At 37.0% G+C, this 19,527-nt stretch overlaps 1 protein-coding gene across 9 annotated transcripts in view; it reads right to left on the bottom strand.

Moving 5' to 3' along the window:
- The window catches only part of RYR2 (ryanodine receptor 2), a 568,842-nt gene that overhangs the window by 133,389 nt on the left and 415,926 nt on the right, over window positions 1-19,527 (bottom strand). For all 9 annotated transcript variants that reach the window (XM_088799091.1, XM_074316770.2, XM_074316771.2 and 6 more), the window contains 10 exons: window positions 18,532-18,652; window positions 14,847-15,016; window positions 13,419-13,639; window positions 12,019-12,109; window positions 9,972-10,112; window positions 8,395-8,558; window positions 6,040-6,118; window positions 3,787-3,876; window positions 2,874-3,011; window positions 178-255 (listed from right to left, as the gene is read on the bottom strand). In XM_088799091.1, the coding sequence (XP_088655217.1) occupies window positions 178-255; window positions 2,874-3,011; window positions 3,787-3,876; window positions 6,040-6,118; window positions 8,395-8,558; window positions 9,972-10,112; window positions 12,019-12,109; window positions 13,419-13,639; window positions 14,847-15,016; window positions 18,532-18,652 (1,293 nt within the window). The remainder of the gene's footprint in view (window positions 1-177; window positions 256-2,873; window positions 3,012-3,786; window positions 3,877-6,039; window positions 6,119-8,394; window positions 8,559-9,971; window positions 10,113-12,018; window positions 12,110-13,418; window positions 13,640-14,846; window positions 15,017-18,531; window positions 18,653-19,527) is intronic.

Below are 19,527 nucleotides of genomic sequence, written 5' to 3'. Positions count from 1 at the left end.
TATATCAACTTTTATAGCATTAAAAAGTTAGCATACATAATCTATAAATTCCATGGACTTGTTATATGATCACCACATTCAGACAATTAATGCTGCAAATTATGTGCAGGAAAGTGTCACAGCACGCTTTTTAAAAATTAAATTTGCAGAGTATTTTAAAGAGTTACTAGTACTTACATGCAGGTCTCTAGACAGTGTAACGTTGCTCATGTCGATGGCCCGGGGGCTGTAACCGTGGGCAGTGTCCACAGAGACCTAGATAATTTATGGGAGAAAGTGGTATCTCATTAAAGTACCCAGTGCAGAGAAACTTCACAGACCCTTTAGAAATCCAAGGTAAACAATCTTCGAAACATAATACTTCCTCGGATAAAACTGGCACGTATCTACACAAACCGATTTCGCAAACGTAGCTAGCTAATTAAAATATATTTGGGTGTCTGACAATTACTTTTGACCAAATAATAACCCCCAACATCTTAGGACTGTCAATCCCACAATCTAATCATCAAAATTCAACAAATTGTTCAACAAATCCAAGATTTTGAAATATTTCCTTCATCAAAGGATCATCACGTTCTTGAATTTCTCACAAATTCGAATTGGCTGTAATGAACTGCACTCTTCCTCATGCAAACAGTAGTTAATCAAAGAGGTCAATATTTACAGATGTCTTTATGGAGCCAAATGTTAAGATAAAATATAACCAACATTTTACTTTTAAAATTATAACATACAGTATTCGATGATTTACAAAGACATCCTCAATAACTAGAAGACTTTAATTTCTAAATTATGACATTTAAAAGAGACATATCTTCTCGTCAATGGTAGAAAGATTCCACTGTCCTGCGCTCTTAACGCATTCCTCCCAATGGCACATTAGGTGACAGTGTATAATAGAAGTGAGCTCTGGTTCATGCTTATATATCTAATGTTGTATCTTGATATATTTCACAATGTATTTATATTGTTATTATATAAAGTGTATGTTAGATATATTTCATAATGTGTTTATATATTTAATATGCATATTCTCTCAGACATGGATAAACTAGATAGATAGAGAAAGAAAGAAAGAAAGAAAGAAAGAAAGAAAGAAAGAAAGAAAGAAAGAAAGAAAGAAAGAAAGAAAGAAAGGAGGAAAGAAAGAAAGAAAGAAAGAAAGAAAGAAAGAAAGAAAGAAAGAAAGAAAGAAAGAAAGAAAGAAAGAAAGAAAGAAAGGACAATATAGCTCATATATGTGCTTGTAAAACCCTGTACTTTTTTCACCACTCAGTACCAATCTAATAGTGGAATGTATAATAACATCACATTTGTTTCTCCTTTAAATACATTTGAAAGGAAATTTGAGACATAGAGAAAAAGTCCCTTACCCAAAGTCACAGAGCTAAAAATCTGAGCAGGCAGGACCCCAACTCAGGTTTCTGCCTACAGGTCTACTTCTCTCCCGCTGTTGCCTCTTCCACGCTCAGTATATTGCAACATGTTTCTTTACCCACCAATCTACTATCACTGAACCTCTAAACCGTTATGGGTTTCCAAGTGGCTAAATGCAAAATCCTCTTTCCAGTTACCATCCGACTGGTCCTTGTAGATTTGCCACGACTACCCACTGCTCAGCAGTGCCCTCGTTTCACAATGTCACAAAGCACCCTCCTGGATCCTCGCTCACCTCTGTGACTTCCCTTCTTCAGAGTCCTTCTCTGGCTCCTCTTCCATAAATCACCTTCAAATATTTGTCAGTTGTTTCATTCCTTAGCCTAAACGCTTTCTCTGGGTGTCCATATTCATATCTACTTTAAATATTTAACTTAACAGCCATTTCTTAAACCAAAAAAGTCAACTGAGCTAGCCTAACATTCCTGGGCTGAAAGTTTCAACTATTCACCACCATTTCCATTTGGGATTCGGTACCTACCTGAATTCTCTATTGCCACCGGCAGAGATTATCACAAATTTAGTGCCTTCAAACGTTACAAAGTTGTTAGCAACTCAACACGGGTCTCAATGGGCTAAAACCAAAGTGTTGGTGGGGCTGTATTCCTTTCTAGAGGTTTATGAAAGAATGTGTTCCCTGCCTTTTCCAGTTTTGAAAAGTCACCCACATTGTATGGCTCATGGCCTCTTCCCCCCATGTTCAAGGCCAGCAGCATTACATCTCCCTGATCATTCTTCTGTAGTCACACCTCCCTTGTCCCAAGCCAGAAAAGGTTCCTCATTTTTAAGGATCCTTGTGGCTACACTGGGCCCACCGATAATTCAGTATAACCTCCCCCCTATCTTAAGGCTGTCATCCCCCAGCTTTTATCACATTGGCAAACTTAATCATATTGGCAAAGCCCAACTGAAGCAACGTTTTCAGATTCTAATGACCCGGGGTGGGGGGGGTGTCATCTTTGGGAGCCATAACCCTGTCCAATACAACACCCAAAATCAAATCCATTATTCTCTCTTTGCTGACACCCCAACTTTACCATCGCGTACTCCTTTACAGCCTAGTGAAGAAAAGTGCAACTTGATACCGGTTATATAAACTCTAGCACTTTAACCAAAACTGAACCTCACTTAAAATGGGGGTCAAATATATGGTGACGGAAGCAGAACTGACTCTGGGTGGTGAACACATAATGCAATATGCAGATGATGTATATTACAGAATTGTACATTGAAACCTATAAAATTTTACTAACCAATGTCACCCCTATAAGTTTAATTTTTTAAAAAAGGAGTATGCTTTATTCTTCCTTCTAAACTTCATGCTAATCTTCAGAATCTACAAATTATTTGTTTTGTAAACCCCACAAGTTTAATAAAAGATTTAAATTATTTTAAAACAATAAAAACAGTGGATTTCTGACTGTGACTCTTACCTGGCTTGTCTGGGAAATACGGCGAGTACGGTTGTAGAGTGCCATGCTGTCTCCCTCCCGCGTCCGTTCAATCCTCCAACCCCAAGCCAGCATCGTTTTTAAAGATTCTTTGATTGGCCAGCGATAAATTTCTTTTTCCTAGAGACAGAAAGGGAGAGAAAATAAAAGGGGCAGGGGAATATTATGAATCCAAATGAAAATAAAAAATATTTAATGTTTTGCTCTAAAATCAACTGACTTCACTCAAAAAACCTCATAGGCATGGTTTATTTAAAAATAAAAAAGGAAAGGAAAAATTCGGAAAAGCAGAGCGTGAGCTGAGACTGAGTTTGACCAATGCTGCTGACTGAGCTCACCACTTATTATAGCATCGAGGTTAATTCCACTTGGTTACCTAGCTCCTGATACTTCAAACAGAAACAAGAAAGGAGAAACACAATTAAGAAAAAGTGCAGATTATATGACACGTGTGTGAAGGCTTTTCTACCACCTGAATCAATACAGAAGTAACTCTTCTTCCTTAAGCACCAACCTAGAAAATCCTTTCCACTTTATTTGTCAAGGTATTGATTTCCCCCCATAAAAGTAAAATATATGAAAAATTATAATATTACAATATTACTTCAATTTCCCTCATCAAGAAACTCTTTAGCATGAGAAGAATATTTTCTAAAGTCCTTAAAAATACAGGAGAGGAATAAAAACAAAAAAGAAACAGAAAAATATTAAGTAAAGAGAATAACCAATTAAGTACTGACAGAAAATGTAAATAGAGAGAAAGACAAAAGAAAAAAGGGGCCTTTGAGTAAAAGTAAAAGCATATACAAAGAAGAGATTTTAATATGAAATTGAGTAACAAAAAATATTATCAAAAAAAAATTAACACCATATAACCTAAAGAACAAATCCTCACCTTTTCAGATAATAGTTTATATGGTTTCATTAATGGTTGAACTTTAGACGAGTCTGAATATACTTCTCCATAAATCCATCCATTTGCCAACTATTATAAAAAAAACAAACATCAAAGTTGTGTTACATGTGTTAATTTCAGTGTGCATGTGTTTGGGTGTACACTTGATAAAATAAATCTAAAATGAACCAAGATAAGGATTAAGGTTTGAATTTTGTCCAACATAAGTCAATATAAAAATTTCCATTCTAACCAACATCTGGGACAAATCTTTTTACCCAGAGAGTAAAGGCACGCCATTTTCCTTAAAGAGACCCAGGTCTGTGCTTGTGTCAATAAGCATTCCCCAGGACATGATATTCACTCTGACACATGCTGGGTGGGACCCCCACCTGCGGCACATATGTGTGAAACACTGCTATAAAACTGAAAACAACAAAGGAACAACACAAACAAAGAAACAAAAACTCATCTACATGGACAACAATAGTTTAGTGGTTACCAGAGGATAAGGGGGGAAGGAGGTAAATGGGGTCAAATATATGGTGATGGAAGGAGAGCTGATTCTGAGTGGTGAACACACGTGATATATTGTTTCCCCAAAAATAAGACCTAGCTGGACAATCAGCTCTAATGCATCATTTGGAGCAAAAATTAATATAAGACCTGGTCTTATTTTGTTATAAGACCAGGAATATAATACAATTATAGTATTATAACATAACATAACATAACATAACATAACATAACATAACATAACATAATATAATAATATAATATAATAAATACCAGGTCTTATATTAATTTTTGCTCCAAAAGACGCATTAGAGCTGATTGTCTGGCTAGGTATTATTTTCAGGGAAACACGGTATATAGGTTGGCGCAAAAGTAATTGCAGTTTTTGCAATTTTTAACCTTTTAAACCACAATTACTTTTGCACCAACCTAATAGATGATGTATTACAGAATTGTACACCTGAAACCTATGTAACTTTATTAACCATTGTCACCCCAATAAACTTTAATTTTTAAAAAAAAAAGAACGAAAGAAACAGGGAATCCGGAGCAGCTGTTTCATTTGGAAGTTTCCTGAATAATGCTACGTTTTATTCACTCCTATATCCAATTATCTCTGAGCATGTTTGTTCCAAATGATTTTGCCTTCCAGTTTTGTACATATCATCATCTCTCTGCATCATTTCATGTCTGCTATGGAATCTGGGTAACTAGACAGCTCAGCACTGCCTTTGTGTAAATATCCTTTTCACCCACACCAGCTCCCTACCTAGTAGAGTCTTTACGTAAAACAGACACTCAGCTCTTACTGACTTAGCTGGTAAATCAATTAAATGGCTGAATAAATTGCCACACATTTATCCAAACAAACTGAGGGTTTTTTCGAGGGAGCGAGGGACGTTGTGCTGAAATGGACTATGAAGCACACACAGCAGGATGATGCTGTGTTGCTATGAAATGAGCATCCTTCGAAACCTTTACTGTTTGACTTGCACTTCGCCAAATCAATACATGCTTACCTTCGATTCCAGCATCACCTCGACTCAGTTTCCCTGACAACTCTATTTTAACCATCCTCTCACAAGATTACTTAGACTCCACCTAACGGTGCCGACTCAGGCATAATGTTTCCTTTAGAAAATCTCATAACATGTGAGATTTGTGTCATGGATTGCGACTGCTTTGGTTACATCTCAGTCAAGATGGGGTTGTGGGGACAACACAAAACATGTCATCTTGCCATGTATTCTATTCTTAGTGAAGTGCAGATTTACTTAGTAATAAGAAATACAACAGAAGAGTAAAAGGTGTAAACCATCACTAAATTCTGATTAATGATTGTGAAGATGTTTTTCTTACGTAAAACTATACATAAAGCTAAAGTTTCTTTAAAATATTTCTGGACCCAGAGTCATCATTTTTTTCCTGAAGCCCTAGATGAGCATTACTTTTTTATTCCCACAAACAATGTGTGTTTAGAAACTATATTTATGATTCAATAGATTTTTTTGAATTCTTAAAACTGCTTTTTAGGAACACAAATATTCTTATTCATATGTGTATTAGTGACAGACTAGCTAAATATTACATGTGCAAAAAATCATAATTAAATGTTCTTTCCAAATCTACATAAAGCTCTCACTTTAAAGAAGAAAATTGTCATGGTCAAAAATATTAGAGCAGTGACCAGTCTCCGTGCGTTCAGTACTGAGTTAGAGGGAGGCCTTCTGATGTTACCTTGTCCATGGACCATTTGTCATGGGAATGTTCTGCATATTTGTTAATGAAGTATTCCAGCTTCTCAGGAATGGTAATACTATGAAAGAAATAGAGAAAAGGCTTGATTTTCACAGGATTTACAGGAACTCACATTAATAACTTACTCATAGCTTATGATTGCTTAAATCCCATTCAATGTATCATTGTCAAAAAACTGTTTCAACATGGTATTACTTTTCCATATTATAGGAATAATATAGAAAAAGTCAAGCAGATACTGTTCTGTTTATATTTTATTGATCTATAATTTATAATATCTTAATGAGTTACGTATAATAAAATTACACATAGTATAGATAAAAATAATTAAACATTCAAAAATAAAGACATCATAGCTTTTTTTCAAAAAACAAAAAACAAAAACCTGAATCAATATATGGTTAGATGCAACAACCTTACAGATATACTTCTCTCCCACATTCGTTTTTTGAAGTTACTCTTCTTTTTTGACTCTGTCTCTTCTGCAACAACTCTAAATAGGTAAAAAACTGCTGAAATCTGACCTGTTATGTTATTTAAGTATACTAAAATTTTAAATTAATTTCCTACAACTAGTGATGTGTTAATGATTTTAATTATGAATGGTCTACACATACTGTTCTAATTGTTACTAATATGGACTATAGGGAAAAGTAATTAACCAACTCATGCTTATGATTTTGATAACATTTATTCTTGATTTATGTTTAAACAAATGTTTAATCTCTTGAACAGATGCTGAGTGCATGCAATTGATGACCAAATATGAAAGTAAATATAAGACTTGCGAATATCAACTATACCTATGAATGGAAAATTAAGTATACATATAATTCCACTCATTAGTGAAAAATGATTTATTAATGCAATTAACTTTTGGGAATAGAATTCTAAGTAAAACCTAGTGTAATGAGATGGTTTACAGATCTTTTCCATCAATGTTACCAGTCAGTAATTAAACAATAGGGCATAGAAATATTGGTTTGGTGCAAAAGTAATTGTGGTTTTTGCAATTATCTTTAACCTTTGGAACCACAATTACTTTTGCACCATCCTAATACTTAAGAAACTATGTAAAAAGCACAGAGATGTAGAAATTATTAATAACACTTTTTACCTAAACAACGTTAAACACTGTTAAGAAGTCCCAGCAGGCAAGTCTAGGTAAATTAACACACAAACCCAGCACTTATTAATTAATGGGAATTAATTAATCCACACCAAAACTATGACACTGTTCTGATGTTACTTGAAAATCCTGTTAGCAAACCACACACTTACCCACGTAGGAATGTGAACATGTGACATTTTGGTTTTACTTACTTTGGAAGAAATACAAAGGCTCAATCTCATATGCCCAATACTGGGGGTAGAGTCTTTTCTCACAGGACTGTCATCACATACCAAACATGCATATTTAAGGCATTATCAAACTAATGGCATGCCACCAGGGGTGAAATAATCTGGTTATGGAAGCTAAACCAGCTGGGAGGCCACCCAGAAGCCTGAAAGTTGAACTGCCAAGCAAATCCAGAGGCCATGAACAGCGACTATCAAGGGATGGCCTTGCTAATATTCATCTTGCTGAGGGGCCACGGAATCTAGAGGATGATGGGGCCTGAAGAGATGCTTTCCTTGCAAATGGGAAACCTAAAGACAGTAACAGCAACAGTGGAAGTGCTGAGACTCCACATACCTAAGTACCCAAACATCCTATTTGTAGAACAATTTACTTAGCTCAGAAGTTTCATTGCGTTAAGTGACGTTCTATCTGCAGTTAAGGCTGTCACTGCATTCTAATAGCACGCTGACTTTCCTACAGATATTCTCACTTAATATTCCCATCAATCACATGCTATGCTATTTATATGCTGAGCACCAGCCCCAGCCCTGGCCTCATGGAGATGAAGTGATGTGAAGCGATGCCCACAGCTCGCACGGACAGCTTTGCACTGCATGCTGGGAGCACCTGAGTCCAAGACGCTACACAGAGCTTGACTGCAACTATTAATAAACACTTAGGGTAAATTTTCAACTACAAATATAACTGATATACTTTCTTGATTCTCATTATTTTAGATATTACCATGTGGTTATATACAGAGAAGCCTGATTATATTAAGAATACCGTAGAAGGTGCATCTTATCTACGTCTGATATTCATATAATCATTGTTATTACTACTATCATTTCATCAAGGAAAGGGACTCCTATTAAAAGGATACCAATTCAAAGGGGCACGGATTAGAGAAAGTTCACTTTAGTACCTTATTCAATTTCAGACTTCACACATCATTTACAATAAAAATCTGCTGCAATAGAAAGAGTCCATACTTTGAGGTATCAACAGGTTGTGGGTTAAAGTTCCCTTCAGAGTCCATTGATGACTGTTTTTCCATCATACTGACATAATTTGACTCCATGTAGTCTGGAGGCAAAGCTCCCGCAACTGCACTCAGGCATGGCAATGCCAGTTTGAAAAGTTCTTGTTCATATTTCTGGGAAGAAATGGAGGACCAAAAAAAAAAAAAAAAATACAATATGACTATTTAGCAAAAGCTGTCAACATGATCACTGCAGCTGATAAGAAGTTGTTGGAGAAGATCTGAATTATCTTGGGCCAACTCAACTTGCTAGCAGATTCTTTCTCCAGAAAATGGAACACACAGCCTGAAACCCCCTCAAATGTCAGAGAAGCTGATATACTACACTTGCAGCATAAGAAGAAGAAAATATTTGCCTCTCTACAAATGTATTCTTCGACATTTAAAATGACGTCAACTTGAGTAGTCTAAGTGTCTTTACAGCTTAAACATAATTTTGGTCAATGAGGACCGTATTCCTTACAACAGTTAGTTATAGATTATTGCTGTGCCACATTAAGACCATACATGAAAAATACTGAGAGCGTAACATAGCAGGAATAAGAAATTTTAACTGATCTGTACTGTGTAACAAAGCTATCAAAAATAAAACTCTGAACTGGGAAAGAAATTCTATAGTAAATATGCATAATCAAAATTTCCGGGAAGAAGTATTTGCATATTAACTGCATTATGAGTTATATTTGTATTTATAGATATTTTTAAAAATCAAAACTACTTCTTTAAAAGTTATCTCAGTTTAATCATTCAATTTTAAATTAATGTTGTCAGTTCCTCTAAAAATACCTTCTACAGTATTATTTCAAAAGGACTCTGTTTACCAACAACCACAGAACAGGACAAAGCAACAAGAAGTAGTGAACAAATGGAATCACAGAAAAACGTTCCTGTTATGGGGCAAACCTCTGGTTACACTGATCCAGTCATGTAGTCACATGTGTCAGGGAGTCAAACTGATTTTGATTAAATAATGCAAGCATAAGCATGTGGGGGATGCTGTTCTCGTTGTCTCAGAAATGCAACCATCCAGTCTTCGGAAAGTGTATGTTCTCTACAAATATGGAAACTGTAAGGGAATGTCACCTGTACAGTGGCCCTGACTGGAGGTGCTTAAATCCCCACAGCAATAAAGCAGGAAAAGTCGGTCAGGCCACTGGATAGTATAATTTTATGAGATTTGATATTTTTATATTTGATGAAACAGCTTCAGGTTTTATAAGAATTGGGGCAGTGGTGAGGGAGGGCTTGAGTCCAAGTAAGGCCAAATGCACCAGGAATGTATCAACCTGGGTGTGTAATTTCCTAAAATGCTGAGCCTTTTTCAATTCAGAAAGTGTTGCAATCACAAGAAACATGTTACCACAGTGATGACGAAAAGTCAGTATGAGGTGCATTCTCAACATTTGTGATAAATTGAGGAAAGAGAAAAAATAAAACTGTGCAAGTCTTGGTAAGCCTGTCTTATCAAGAACCTGCGGCTTTTTAATTATTTTATCCCACAAATAAACTCACAAAATAATAAATCACCTTTTGCGACAGGGCATCAAAAATGCCCCAAAACAACTTTCTTGATAAATGGAGTTCTTCTTCTGAGGCAGCTCCGAAGTTTCCCCACCCTCCAGGCAGGCAGTAATATTTCCAGCATCTCTCATAATGATTTGTCAGCAGCTACATGGGAAAACAATTATGAAAGCAATGAGCTAAAGTCACCTTTTATATTTTTTCCACTTTTTCCCATGTAATAATGCCATGTAATAAGGTCAACTTCTGAAATGAAACTGTTCAATCCATATGAATTATTTTGGAAAAAATTATTACCTGGTACACGATGTCTCCTTAAAATTTAACACTGATCACAGTATGAAGACCAAACACCCAATTTTACAAATAACTGTATCTCGCACTCTTTATGAGACTGTTTGGTTTTCTATGTATCCCTGAGTTCTACTTAGTTGCTATCATTTACTCTCAATTTTGTGACTCATCATCCCCCAGAACCCAGGCATATGACAAAGGGATTGATGTCAGGGTGACTCAGAGCAAGAGTAAGTAGCTCTAGGATAAGGCATAAAGCATTCTAAGGGACATTCTACCTCTGAATACTTTGGCTTCCTCTCGGCCTCTCCTTAATCACGATACTTTACGATTTGCAGCAGAACTTCCATCTCTAAGTAAACCTCCCAAACTGCCCTACTTCAATAATTTATTTCCCTATATTTCTTTGGCAGTTATGGATGCAATTTATTATCTTATGAGAGTCTACGTTGTTTCTTATGTAGGACTAAACTGGAAGTTTAAAGACAAGGACAGAACTTTTCCATATTTGGTAGCTCTTCAATAATTTATTCTTGATCTGTAAACTAACAAATATTCATAGCTCTTTGCCAAGTTACTAAAATGATCTTTATGAACCGACTATAAAATTGTGGATTCTGTTTTCTATACCGAAGGAGGGAAACAAATTAAGGATTATTGTTATGAAAGCTCGCTACATGTCCCATTTAGAAATAGTTCTTCTAGTTTGGTCTCTCTTACTAAATACGCACAACAATGTAGGAATCTCAAATGATGAAATATTGAGATCTAATTTGCTTGTGTTAACTTGGAAAATATCTGTGATGGAAAAAAAGTGACACTGTATCTTTTTTCAAGTATCTTCTAGCTCATTTATATCAAGAGAATTTTGTATGATGAGGACTATCCTAGAGGATAAAAACTAAAAATAGGATTTTCAGCAATGATATAATTTACTTTACATAATTCATTAATTTACCCAAATTTGTTAAACTGAAATCAATTCTCATAGAGAAAGACTGTTTCTGCTAAATATCTAGGTAGGCGTAGTATAACAGCAGCTCAAAACATAGACCCATTTATATCTCAAACCCCTTTTCCACAGCACTAGTACTGGATGGCAGTGCAGAGCGGTCACCTGTAAAAGTCTATAACGTCACCATGACCTCCCTGCACAGACCACGCTATAAGTCTACATCTATTATCTTAGTCCTGAGGCTGAATCGGGATATTAAATGATGGAAAAATATACCCAAGTCAGTAAGACAGTATGAGACTCGATCGTTCATGAACAGAGTAATAAAGCTGGGCAGAGAGAATGTCAGTGACTTTTCTACTCTCTGGGACAAACTGGAACTGCTTATACAGAGAGGTATTATGGAACCAGTTAAAATGATATTCGGAAACTATCATCAGATTGCTAACTTAGAAAACACTTTAAAGTCTGCTCTTTATCCCTTAAGGTCCTAATCCTCCAGGGCTGTTACCATATTTTCCATCCTGGGAATTTCTGGGCTCACCTTTTCTCGTGTGGCCCATTTGTTCCTACTAATTTCATTTCCACTGACTTACAGCAAATCACTCTTAGGACCTATGATTTTATATTGCTTGTTTATTTTATGTTGATGTACACATATCCATATTGATATGCTCATTTCAATAACTGGAAGAAATTTTCCAGCATCAAAAATCAAATATAATGTATCTAAGAGATGTACATGTTGTAACAGGAAACAGAGGACCCAGTATTCAAATAACCACGAATTTTTCCTATACTTACCTTAAGAGGCATCTTTGCATGTTCATTTAGTAATGGGACATCAAATACTAATCTTCTGAGTAAGTGTTGCATCATAGAAGGTCTCAATTGGCTGGTGGAACAAAGCTAATTTTAATAATGGAGGGAAATGCATCTAAACCAAGTAGATAATTCGTCAGACTAAATTAAACACATCAGGAACCTGTATCTACACCTCTCTTCAGAGGATGTTATGTTTAGGTGTTCCCAACCCAAAGATTAACCAATGGTTACATTATTGTATAAGAGGTGACATTTCCAACTCATTGCTACCCCCAGATCTGAAGGCCAATTCTTTTTTGCTACAGAAGATGCTGATATTCTGCTCCCTCTTTCCATCACACACAACTGCAGGCCCACTGCTTCCATTAACATAGCAGATGCTTGTTCCCCGACTCCAGGGGCTGGGAATGGCTTAAGTGACTAGATGATAGGCAGAAAGAAGAGAGAGCATAGGAGCAGGAGAGAGACAAAAAGCTGACACAGGAATCCTGCCAGAGGAGGACGGAAAGATGATTGACACAGGGTGAACGTCTACCGGGTCAGGCCGTCCTGAGAGTGTCACCCCATGTAACATGTAGAAAGATCCATGAGATAGGTATTTTGAGTCCATTTTACACAATTGTAGGGTCATGGAAGTGAGAGAACTAATATCCTAATTTTTCACCTGCCTCAGGCCCATCTTCCAAATCCATACACCCCTCTGGGAGTGAAAACCTTCCACGTGATGTGCTGCCGGCTGCAAGCCCTCACTTCCACGAGCTCCTGCCCAATTAGAAACAAGCCACCATCCTGGCTCGGGGCCTGAGAAATTGTCCCTTCCTCTGTCAGAACTTCAGAGGGAGGACGTGTGTTTCTAGTTTCCATGGGAGGACATTTGAACACTTCTATCTACAGGAAGTGGTTTTCCAGGCCGGAGGAAGCAGTCAGCATTCGTCACTGCCACACATAAGCAATGCTTTCATATTTCACTGTCTCATTTTTTCATATTGAATAAGTCTCTCTTTGTTTTACTTTCTCTTCTGGAAAAGGAGTTAATCTATCATCACACAGTCGAAAGGGGAGAATCTACTAATCTTACAGTAACGTGGCCAGTGACACCTCACACAATCACCTTGTCCACCAACATCCAGAACTGCATAATTGGCCCAACACTATACATCCCACAGCTCGATACCCTGGAGGGGCTTGGAGGAACGCTCCTGAACTTGACAAGGAGCCAGGCTGCTCTGACACAACTCAGACCTTAGTACACGGGACTACTTAAATTGAATGCATTTCATGGTATGGAAATTATTTCCAAAATTCTTAACAAGCTGTCAAGGGCTACACAGATTCTCTTTCTTGCAGAAGCACGTTGATTCAGTTTGTTGCCCACTTACCCACAAATGGAGAGCAAACACACTTCTATGGAATCCCGCTGAGCTTTGGTCAGTGAGCAGCCCTTAGAAAGTCTGTACACAGTATGAAGCAAGGAGTCAATGAGGGAAGCGTGGTGCTCTGTGCCGGCAAAAAGGGGAGCACATCTCGTTAACAAAGGTAACACGGCTGTGCAAAGGTACCGATTGAGGGCCAAGGCCATGTCTGTAGCGCTCAAAGCAGCCTAAAAAGACATTGAAGAGGAGAAAGTCATTTGTGTTTGGCCGTCAAGAGCTCCAAAGAGCTCAATATGTTGACACGTAATTTTACTACCTAGCAAATGACAAAAACATGAAAAATGCAAATACATTCCTCAGTTATATCTTTAAATGTGCTTCATATGATATTTTACCACTAAAATGATCAACTTTCCATTGTTTATTAAAAGATAGAAAATGAAGTGATAACTGTCTCCTCAAAAAGGCCAAGAGCCCACAGGTTCATATTCTGTAACAAAATATCAATGGTAAGAGGAATGAAGACAAAGCCACTAATGATATCGAAGAGCGTGAGTACTTTTCTTTACTGGGGAGGAAAGAGCAAGGAGCTACTCTCCTATTTCTAAATTCTTCCTGGATTCTAATTATTATTACTATTATTACTTATATTTCTACTCATAGCCATTAGCATCAATCATCAAAGGCTGATTGTCTTACTGTGTTGTGAACTACTTTACTACGGTATTTAGACTCACACCCAAAGAAAACAGAAATCTCAGTTTCATTTTTGTGAGTCTCCTCCCATGGCTTCCAGGAAAGAGCTATTATCAATTCAAGATTTGTTTTCCTCTGAAATCAAAAAGACCCATTTAACTGAGGATACAGGGATGTGTTACTATAGCTACTAGAACGACACTCAGACCTGTAGCTTATTCCACAATGTTTGAAATAGTGGGACATTTACACTGATTAACACCGGATTCTCAGTGTGGACCACTAGAGGTACAGGACAGATTTTAACCTATCTGTACCTTAACAAATGAAGACTCCAAAATATTGCAATTGGTATGACTCAACAGTGCCCATTAAACCTTCTTAATACTTTAATTGGTTATCCTGAGAAGCGTAATTGTTCAGACCAAGTTAGAGGTGACAGGAGCCACTGTAACCTCCCGAGGTAGGGGTATATGAATTTCTTATTGTCTTCCATTGCACCTGGTCAGAATTCTTATCTCACTCTTGAGGCTGCCCATTTTCTCTACTATTCAATGACTTCCTTGAGGACACAGTCTATTTTATTTTCTGTTTAACTGCTGGTTGCCTAAAAATACCACAGTGCTCAATAAACATTTGGTGACAATAAATGAATGAATGAGTGTATCTATGAAAGAACATCATAAGCCAGAGACTGAAGGGTCCGAAGTTGAGGAAGCCAATTGTTCAAATCATTACCGTATCTAAGGAAGCAGCAGCCCGGAGATCTGGCAGAAAGCCAACCTCTAGAAGATGGAGGAGAAAATCTTGAACCTCAATTCCATAGACCCTGTCAAGGAACAAAACCATGGCTGCCTTGTGATCTGGGCAAAACCCCGCAGACATGTCTGGCTCCAGGACACTCCCATCTAAAAGAGAGAAGGTGACATGCTATAGTCAGTGGCTATGCCAATCACGAGATAGAGTACAAATGGCTACTTTCCAGCTTCCTCATGTTTTAAATAAAGTTATCAGTGGTTTTCTGTTCTTCTACTCCCCATAAGCAAGTGCTGGCAAGTGGCCGAGGAAATACGGCAGTGCAATTTAAATCCAAGGCAATTTAAATGTTATTTGCACATCCATTTGTTAACTGTATACATGATAAGAACATAACATCATTGAAGATAATGAAAAGGAAATCCAAAATCTACATTGTAAAACGAGAAGTAAATACCATAAAAGTTAAAATGTAAAGTAAGGTTGTTCACTCTTTTAAAGAATGAGAACCTCTTTTAAACATTAACAAAACTCATTTACTTCTATGGGATAATCATGGTATATTCACACATTTATGGATTAGACAATTACAAAACGATAAAACAATTCTCTGAAACTAGTTGTATTTTCAAATGAAATATGTTTCAATAATCATAACAGAATTAACAACACTGAAAAAAATTCAGTCATATTATTTTCTCTATCAAGCCTATATAAATTAGTAAATCCCTTATTATAACTCCATAGTTTCTTAGGTTGAGGACCATTACTATGAGGAATTTGGGGATTATGTGCCAAGTTATACTGGGAAAGTGATGCGTTTCCTATTTGACCATGTGATAATTATGCCAATTGCTACTGGAAACACACCATTAAGATTCTACAAAGAATATCACAGAATCTTTAATAATGATGCAATGTTGAAGAAAGAAGGGCCCAGGGAAAGATGATGCATCACCACTATCATCCCAAAAGGATCAAGTCACAACTTTTTGGTTTCCATCCATAGTCAATGAATGAATTTGATATTTAAATCATGAAAACAAACAAATAACAATGTTTTTAAAGAAATTAAAGACTAATACCAAATAGCCTCCATTCCTTATAATTATAACAATACCTAATATATTTACTGCTTTCCTTCCTATACTTCCAATAATAAAAACAACAGTTCTTGGTGTGTATGCAGTTGTCAAGCACTGAGACAGAAATGTCACAGACACAATCGCACACAGTTTTCACAACCACACTATGGTACGTAATATTATCTTCCTTGAACTGAAGATGACACTGACCTTTAGGGAAGTTAAATAACTCATCCTGTGTTGTACACCTAGTAACTGGCAAAGTTAGAGCTAAACCAACTAGAGTGAGATTTAAAATCCAACTGAAAAGCTGATTTATTGCCTAGTGTTAAATCAGTACACTATAATTTTTAATTAAACATCTATATGAAATTCCAGTTCAATTCTCCTAAAAATCATGTTATAGGGAATTTAAATTTATCAGATTCTATTATTTTAACATATAGTTGAGCCGAAGAAAATGGTGAGCCACTCACTAATCCTAAAATAAGACTTATGCTTGAAACACTCATTCAGGTGGACATTCCTTTTAAGGAATGCTGCAATGGCATCCACTGGTACTCAAAACTCACTGATCTGCTACACTCGCTGCTGTATTTCCACCACCATCTCCTCAAGCCACTGGAGACAATAAAGCTGATGAAGCCTTCCTCTCCGATATCTGCAGTTTGAACTGGAATGAGCAGGGCTGGGGCACTGGCTTTCCCTATGGGACCTGCGGTGTTCATCCACCTGAAGTTACCACCCCAGATATTTGTCCAAACTGGCCTGGGTCCAGAGCTGCAGGAGCCAAACCTGTACTTTTGAGATTTTGTGTCTGCCCTGGAGGTTTCTGAACCCCTCCCTCTTTCATTATTATTTTGGGCCACACTCTAGTTCTAGAATAAGTATGATAAAAATGTTTGAGAAAGATCTTAGCTAATACTTGGGGGGAGGAGGGGATAATAGTTAATCTTTAGTGGCATACATCACATAGTATATATAGAACGCACAGTAACAATTATTACTGATAATCAGTGGCGCCTAAAGAACGATTTGTCATTGAAACACATAAATATTGATGGTTTCAGTACTAAAGGTGATTAAAATGCAAACCACAGCAAAATAAAAACGTACAGGTTTCCATAAAAGGAAAACAGTAAAAGAAAAATGTAGAAATTTAACAATGACCAATGGATTGCATTTTAGAAATTAACTTTCATTGTATTTGTGATCTCTCTGCCTGTCTCTTTTTTTCTCTCTCTCACATACACACACCCTTTACATTCCAAGGTTCAAAGGTAGATAATATACCTCATCTAATTACGAAGAAAAACATAAAATAAAATTCTTATAGCATAACTAAATAGAACAGGAAAGAAACCAACTTGAAAAATCTTGAGGGCTGGTGAAGGCAGATAATTGGAGAAAAATGAGAAGGTGTAGATGACTTTGGAGCCGGGCTGAAAGAAATGTCTTGGTTCTTTGTTATTACCAATTTTACCTTAAAATTCAGAACTTCACTATTTTCTAATCTGTGTGTCACTGGTATTATTATTATCTTTATCCTGACATATCAATTTAGTGGCTCAAAATGTAAGGGAAAGAAAAGATATTTTACTTAAATGACTATGAGTTAGAAGAGAGGTAAAAGGAAGGACGATGAGGATAAACCTTACATACACAAGAAAAATACTGCTTACAGTAGGAAAGACAAAAAACTACGGGACAATTTTTAAGTTCCAGCTTTCCCTAAAATTATAATGAGTGTTCAATTACTATGGCCATTATGTCACCTTGCAGATTTGGGTTTCTAAGGTAAAGTCTCATATGAAACTTTACTTTCTCATAATCTTACGGCTGGCAAGGAGGATACGCCAGCTTCAGAGGCCATTTGCCATTTACAGTGCAGTTTGGGGCAGTGCAGGGGTCCCTGTGGGTGTGACCCAAGGCCCTCCTGCCACCCCCCCCACAGCAAAGCCCCACCCCATTCACCCTGGGCAGAAGGGGGTGGGGCCACAGCTATGAGGCGATGACGTGGGCAGTAAGTTGATTGCATTTAACATGATTTTGAGTTAAAACTGGAAAACTAATCCCAAGCAGTTTCTAAACCAAAAATGACATGTTAGAAAAGGACGATAATGGGAAGGGAAAAAAAAAAAAAAAAAAATACTTTCTAAAATGTTCTCTTTAGTTTTGAAAAGAGCACTTCTTTCAACACACTGGGAATATTTAAATCTCTAACTTAAAGTGATGATCATTGTTTTGGGGAGAAAAAAGCATTGTAGGAAAGTAACAATGAAAATTCCCAAAAAGAGTGAATTAAGGATCAAGAAACACAGAGAAGAATGGGGACCAAAGAACACCAGGGAGAGACATTACATAAAACAGCTGCGGTGCTTCTTCCTGATTGGAAACATAGCTTCTTAAAAACATTGAGAATAGAAAATACTTTATGAAGTCATGTACTCTAGTTCCTTCCTTGTTTTAAAGAAACTTAAGGAGGGTCTGTGTGCGACCTGGAGGGACATCCCGAGGACCTAACGATCCTTCCACATTATCCAACGTCCTTCAGAGCTACAGAGAACTGGAGCTGGCCTTACCTTTGGCGATTGTGGGCATCTGGAAAGCAATGCTGATCACGCCCACCAAGTCTCCCAACGGAATGAGCGATCTCAAAATAGATCTGATCCTGATGGCTTCCCCCTTACCTGCATGAATCAACTACAGGAAGAAAAATAAAGGGACATTAGAATCACTTTGCAAAATCAATGTTTTAATTCTATCCAGAAAAATCTGAAGTATGGGAATCCAAGCCAAAACACAATTTTCTGTTACATATACATAAAAAGTTAGATCTCTCTCCGAAACCATCGATTCAAGCTTACAGACAGTTACTTGCTCACACGCTTTTCACTGATATCAGAATACATTGAGTTATATACTACGGTGCAGGCCAGCTAGTTTCTCCATTAGAACAATAGTTTTTATCCTCTTTGGGGTGTTAAAATATATTGAGAATCTGGTAAGGTCTATTAATGCTTACCTCACAAAATCACATATAAACCCCTGTGCACAACATGAGCTAAATACAAAGGAAAAACTTATTATCTTTAGGCCCTGACCATACACTAAAATTTATGATTGATTTAGCCTCTTTCTCGCTTTGTGATGAAGATATAACTGTATATCCATCTCTATGCCACCCTGATATAAAACCCAAGGATGGGTTTACAATATGGGGGTAAATGGTGAACATGCATCTAACAGGTATTTCGGACTGTCACTGGCTAACGTGGTCCCTATGAAAACATGGCTCCAATACAGTCAAGAACCTTGGGGCCAGACCACACGCTTCAGCCAGGGGTGTGTCTGTTTCCTTCACCACAGGGTGTGAGACACAAGCACAGGCTCTGACACAGAGGAAACCTTCAACTAATAGTTACTGAGATGAATACATTTCAGAAGTGCCAAGGTCAGTCCCTTATTAAGTCACTTAGATTTGTAGCCCCTTAATATAAACAGAACAAAAAACTTCTCTTTATAAACATTTCTCTCTTGGTTCCTTTGATCCCTCACGATAACAGGAAAAGAACAAA

Source organism: Rhinolophus sinicus, chromosome 6 (genome assembly GCF_057876585.1).
Source record: "Rhinolophus sinicus isolate RSI-liver-muscle chromosome 6, RSI-T2T, whole genome shotgun sequence".
Lineage (NCBI taxonomy): Eukaryota > Metazoa > Chordata > Mammalia > Chiroptera > Rhinolophidae > Rhinolophus > Rhinolophus sinicus.
The sequence above is the reverse complement of the archived record's forward strand: the minus strand, read 5'-3'. Positions and strand labels throughout refer to the sequence as shown.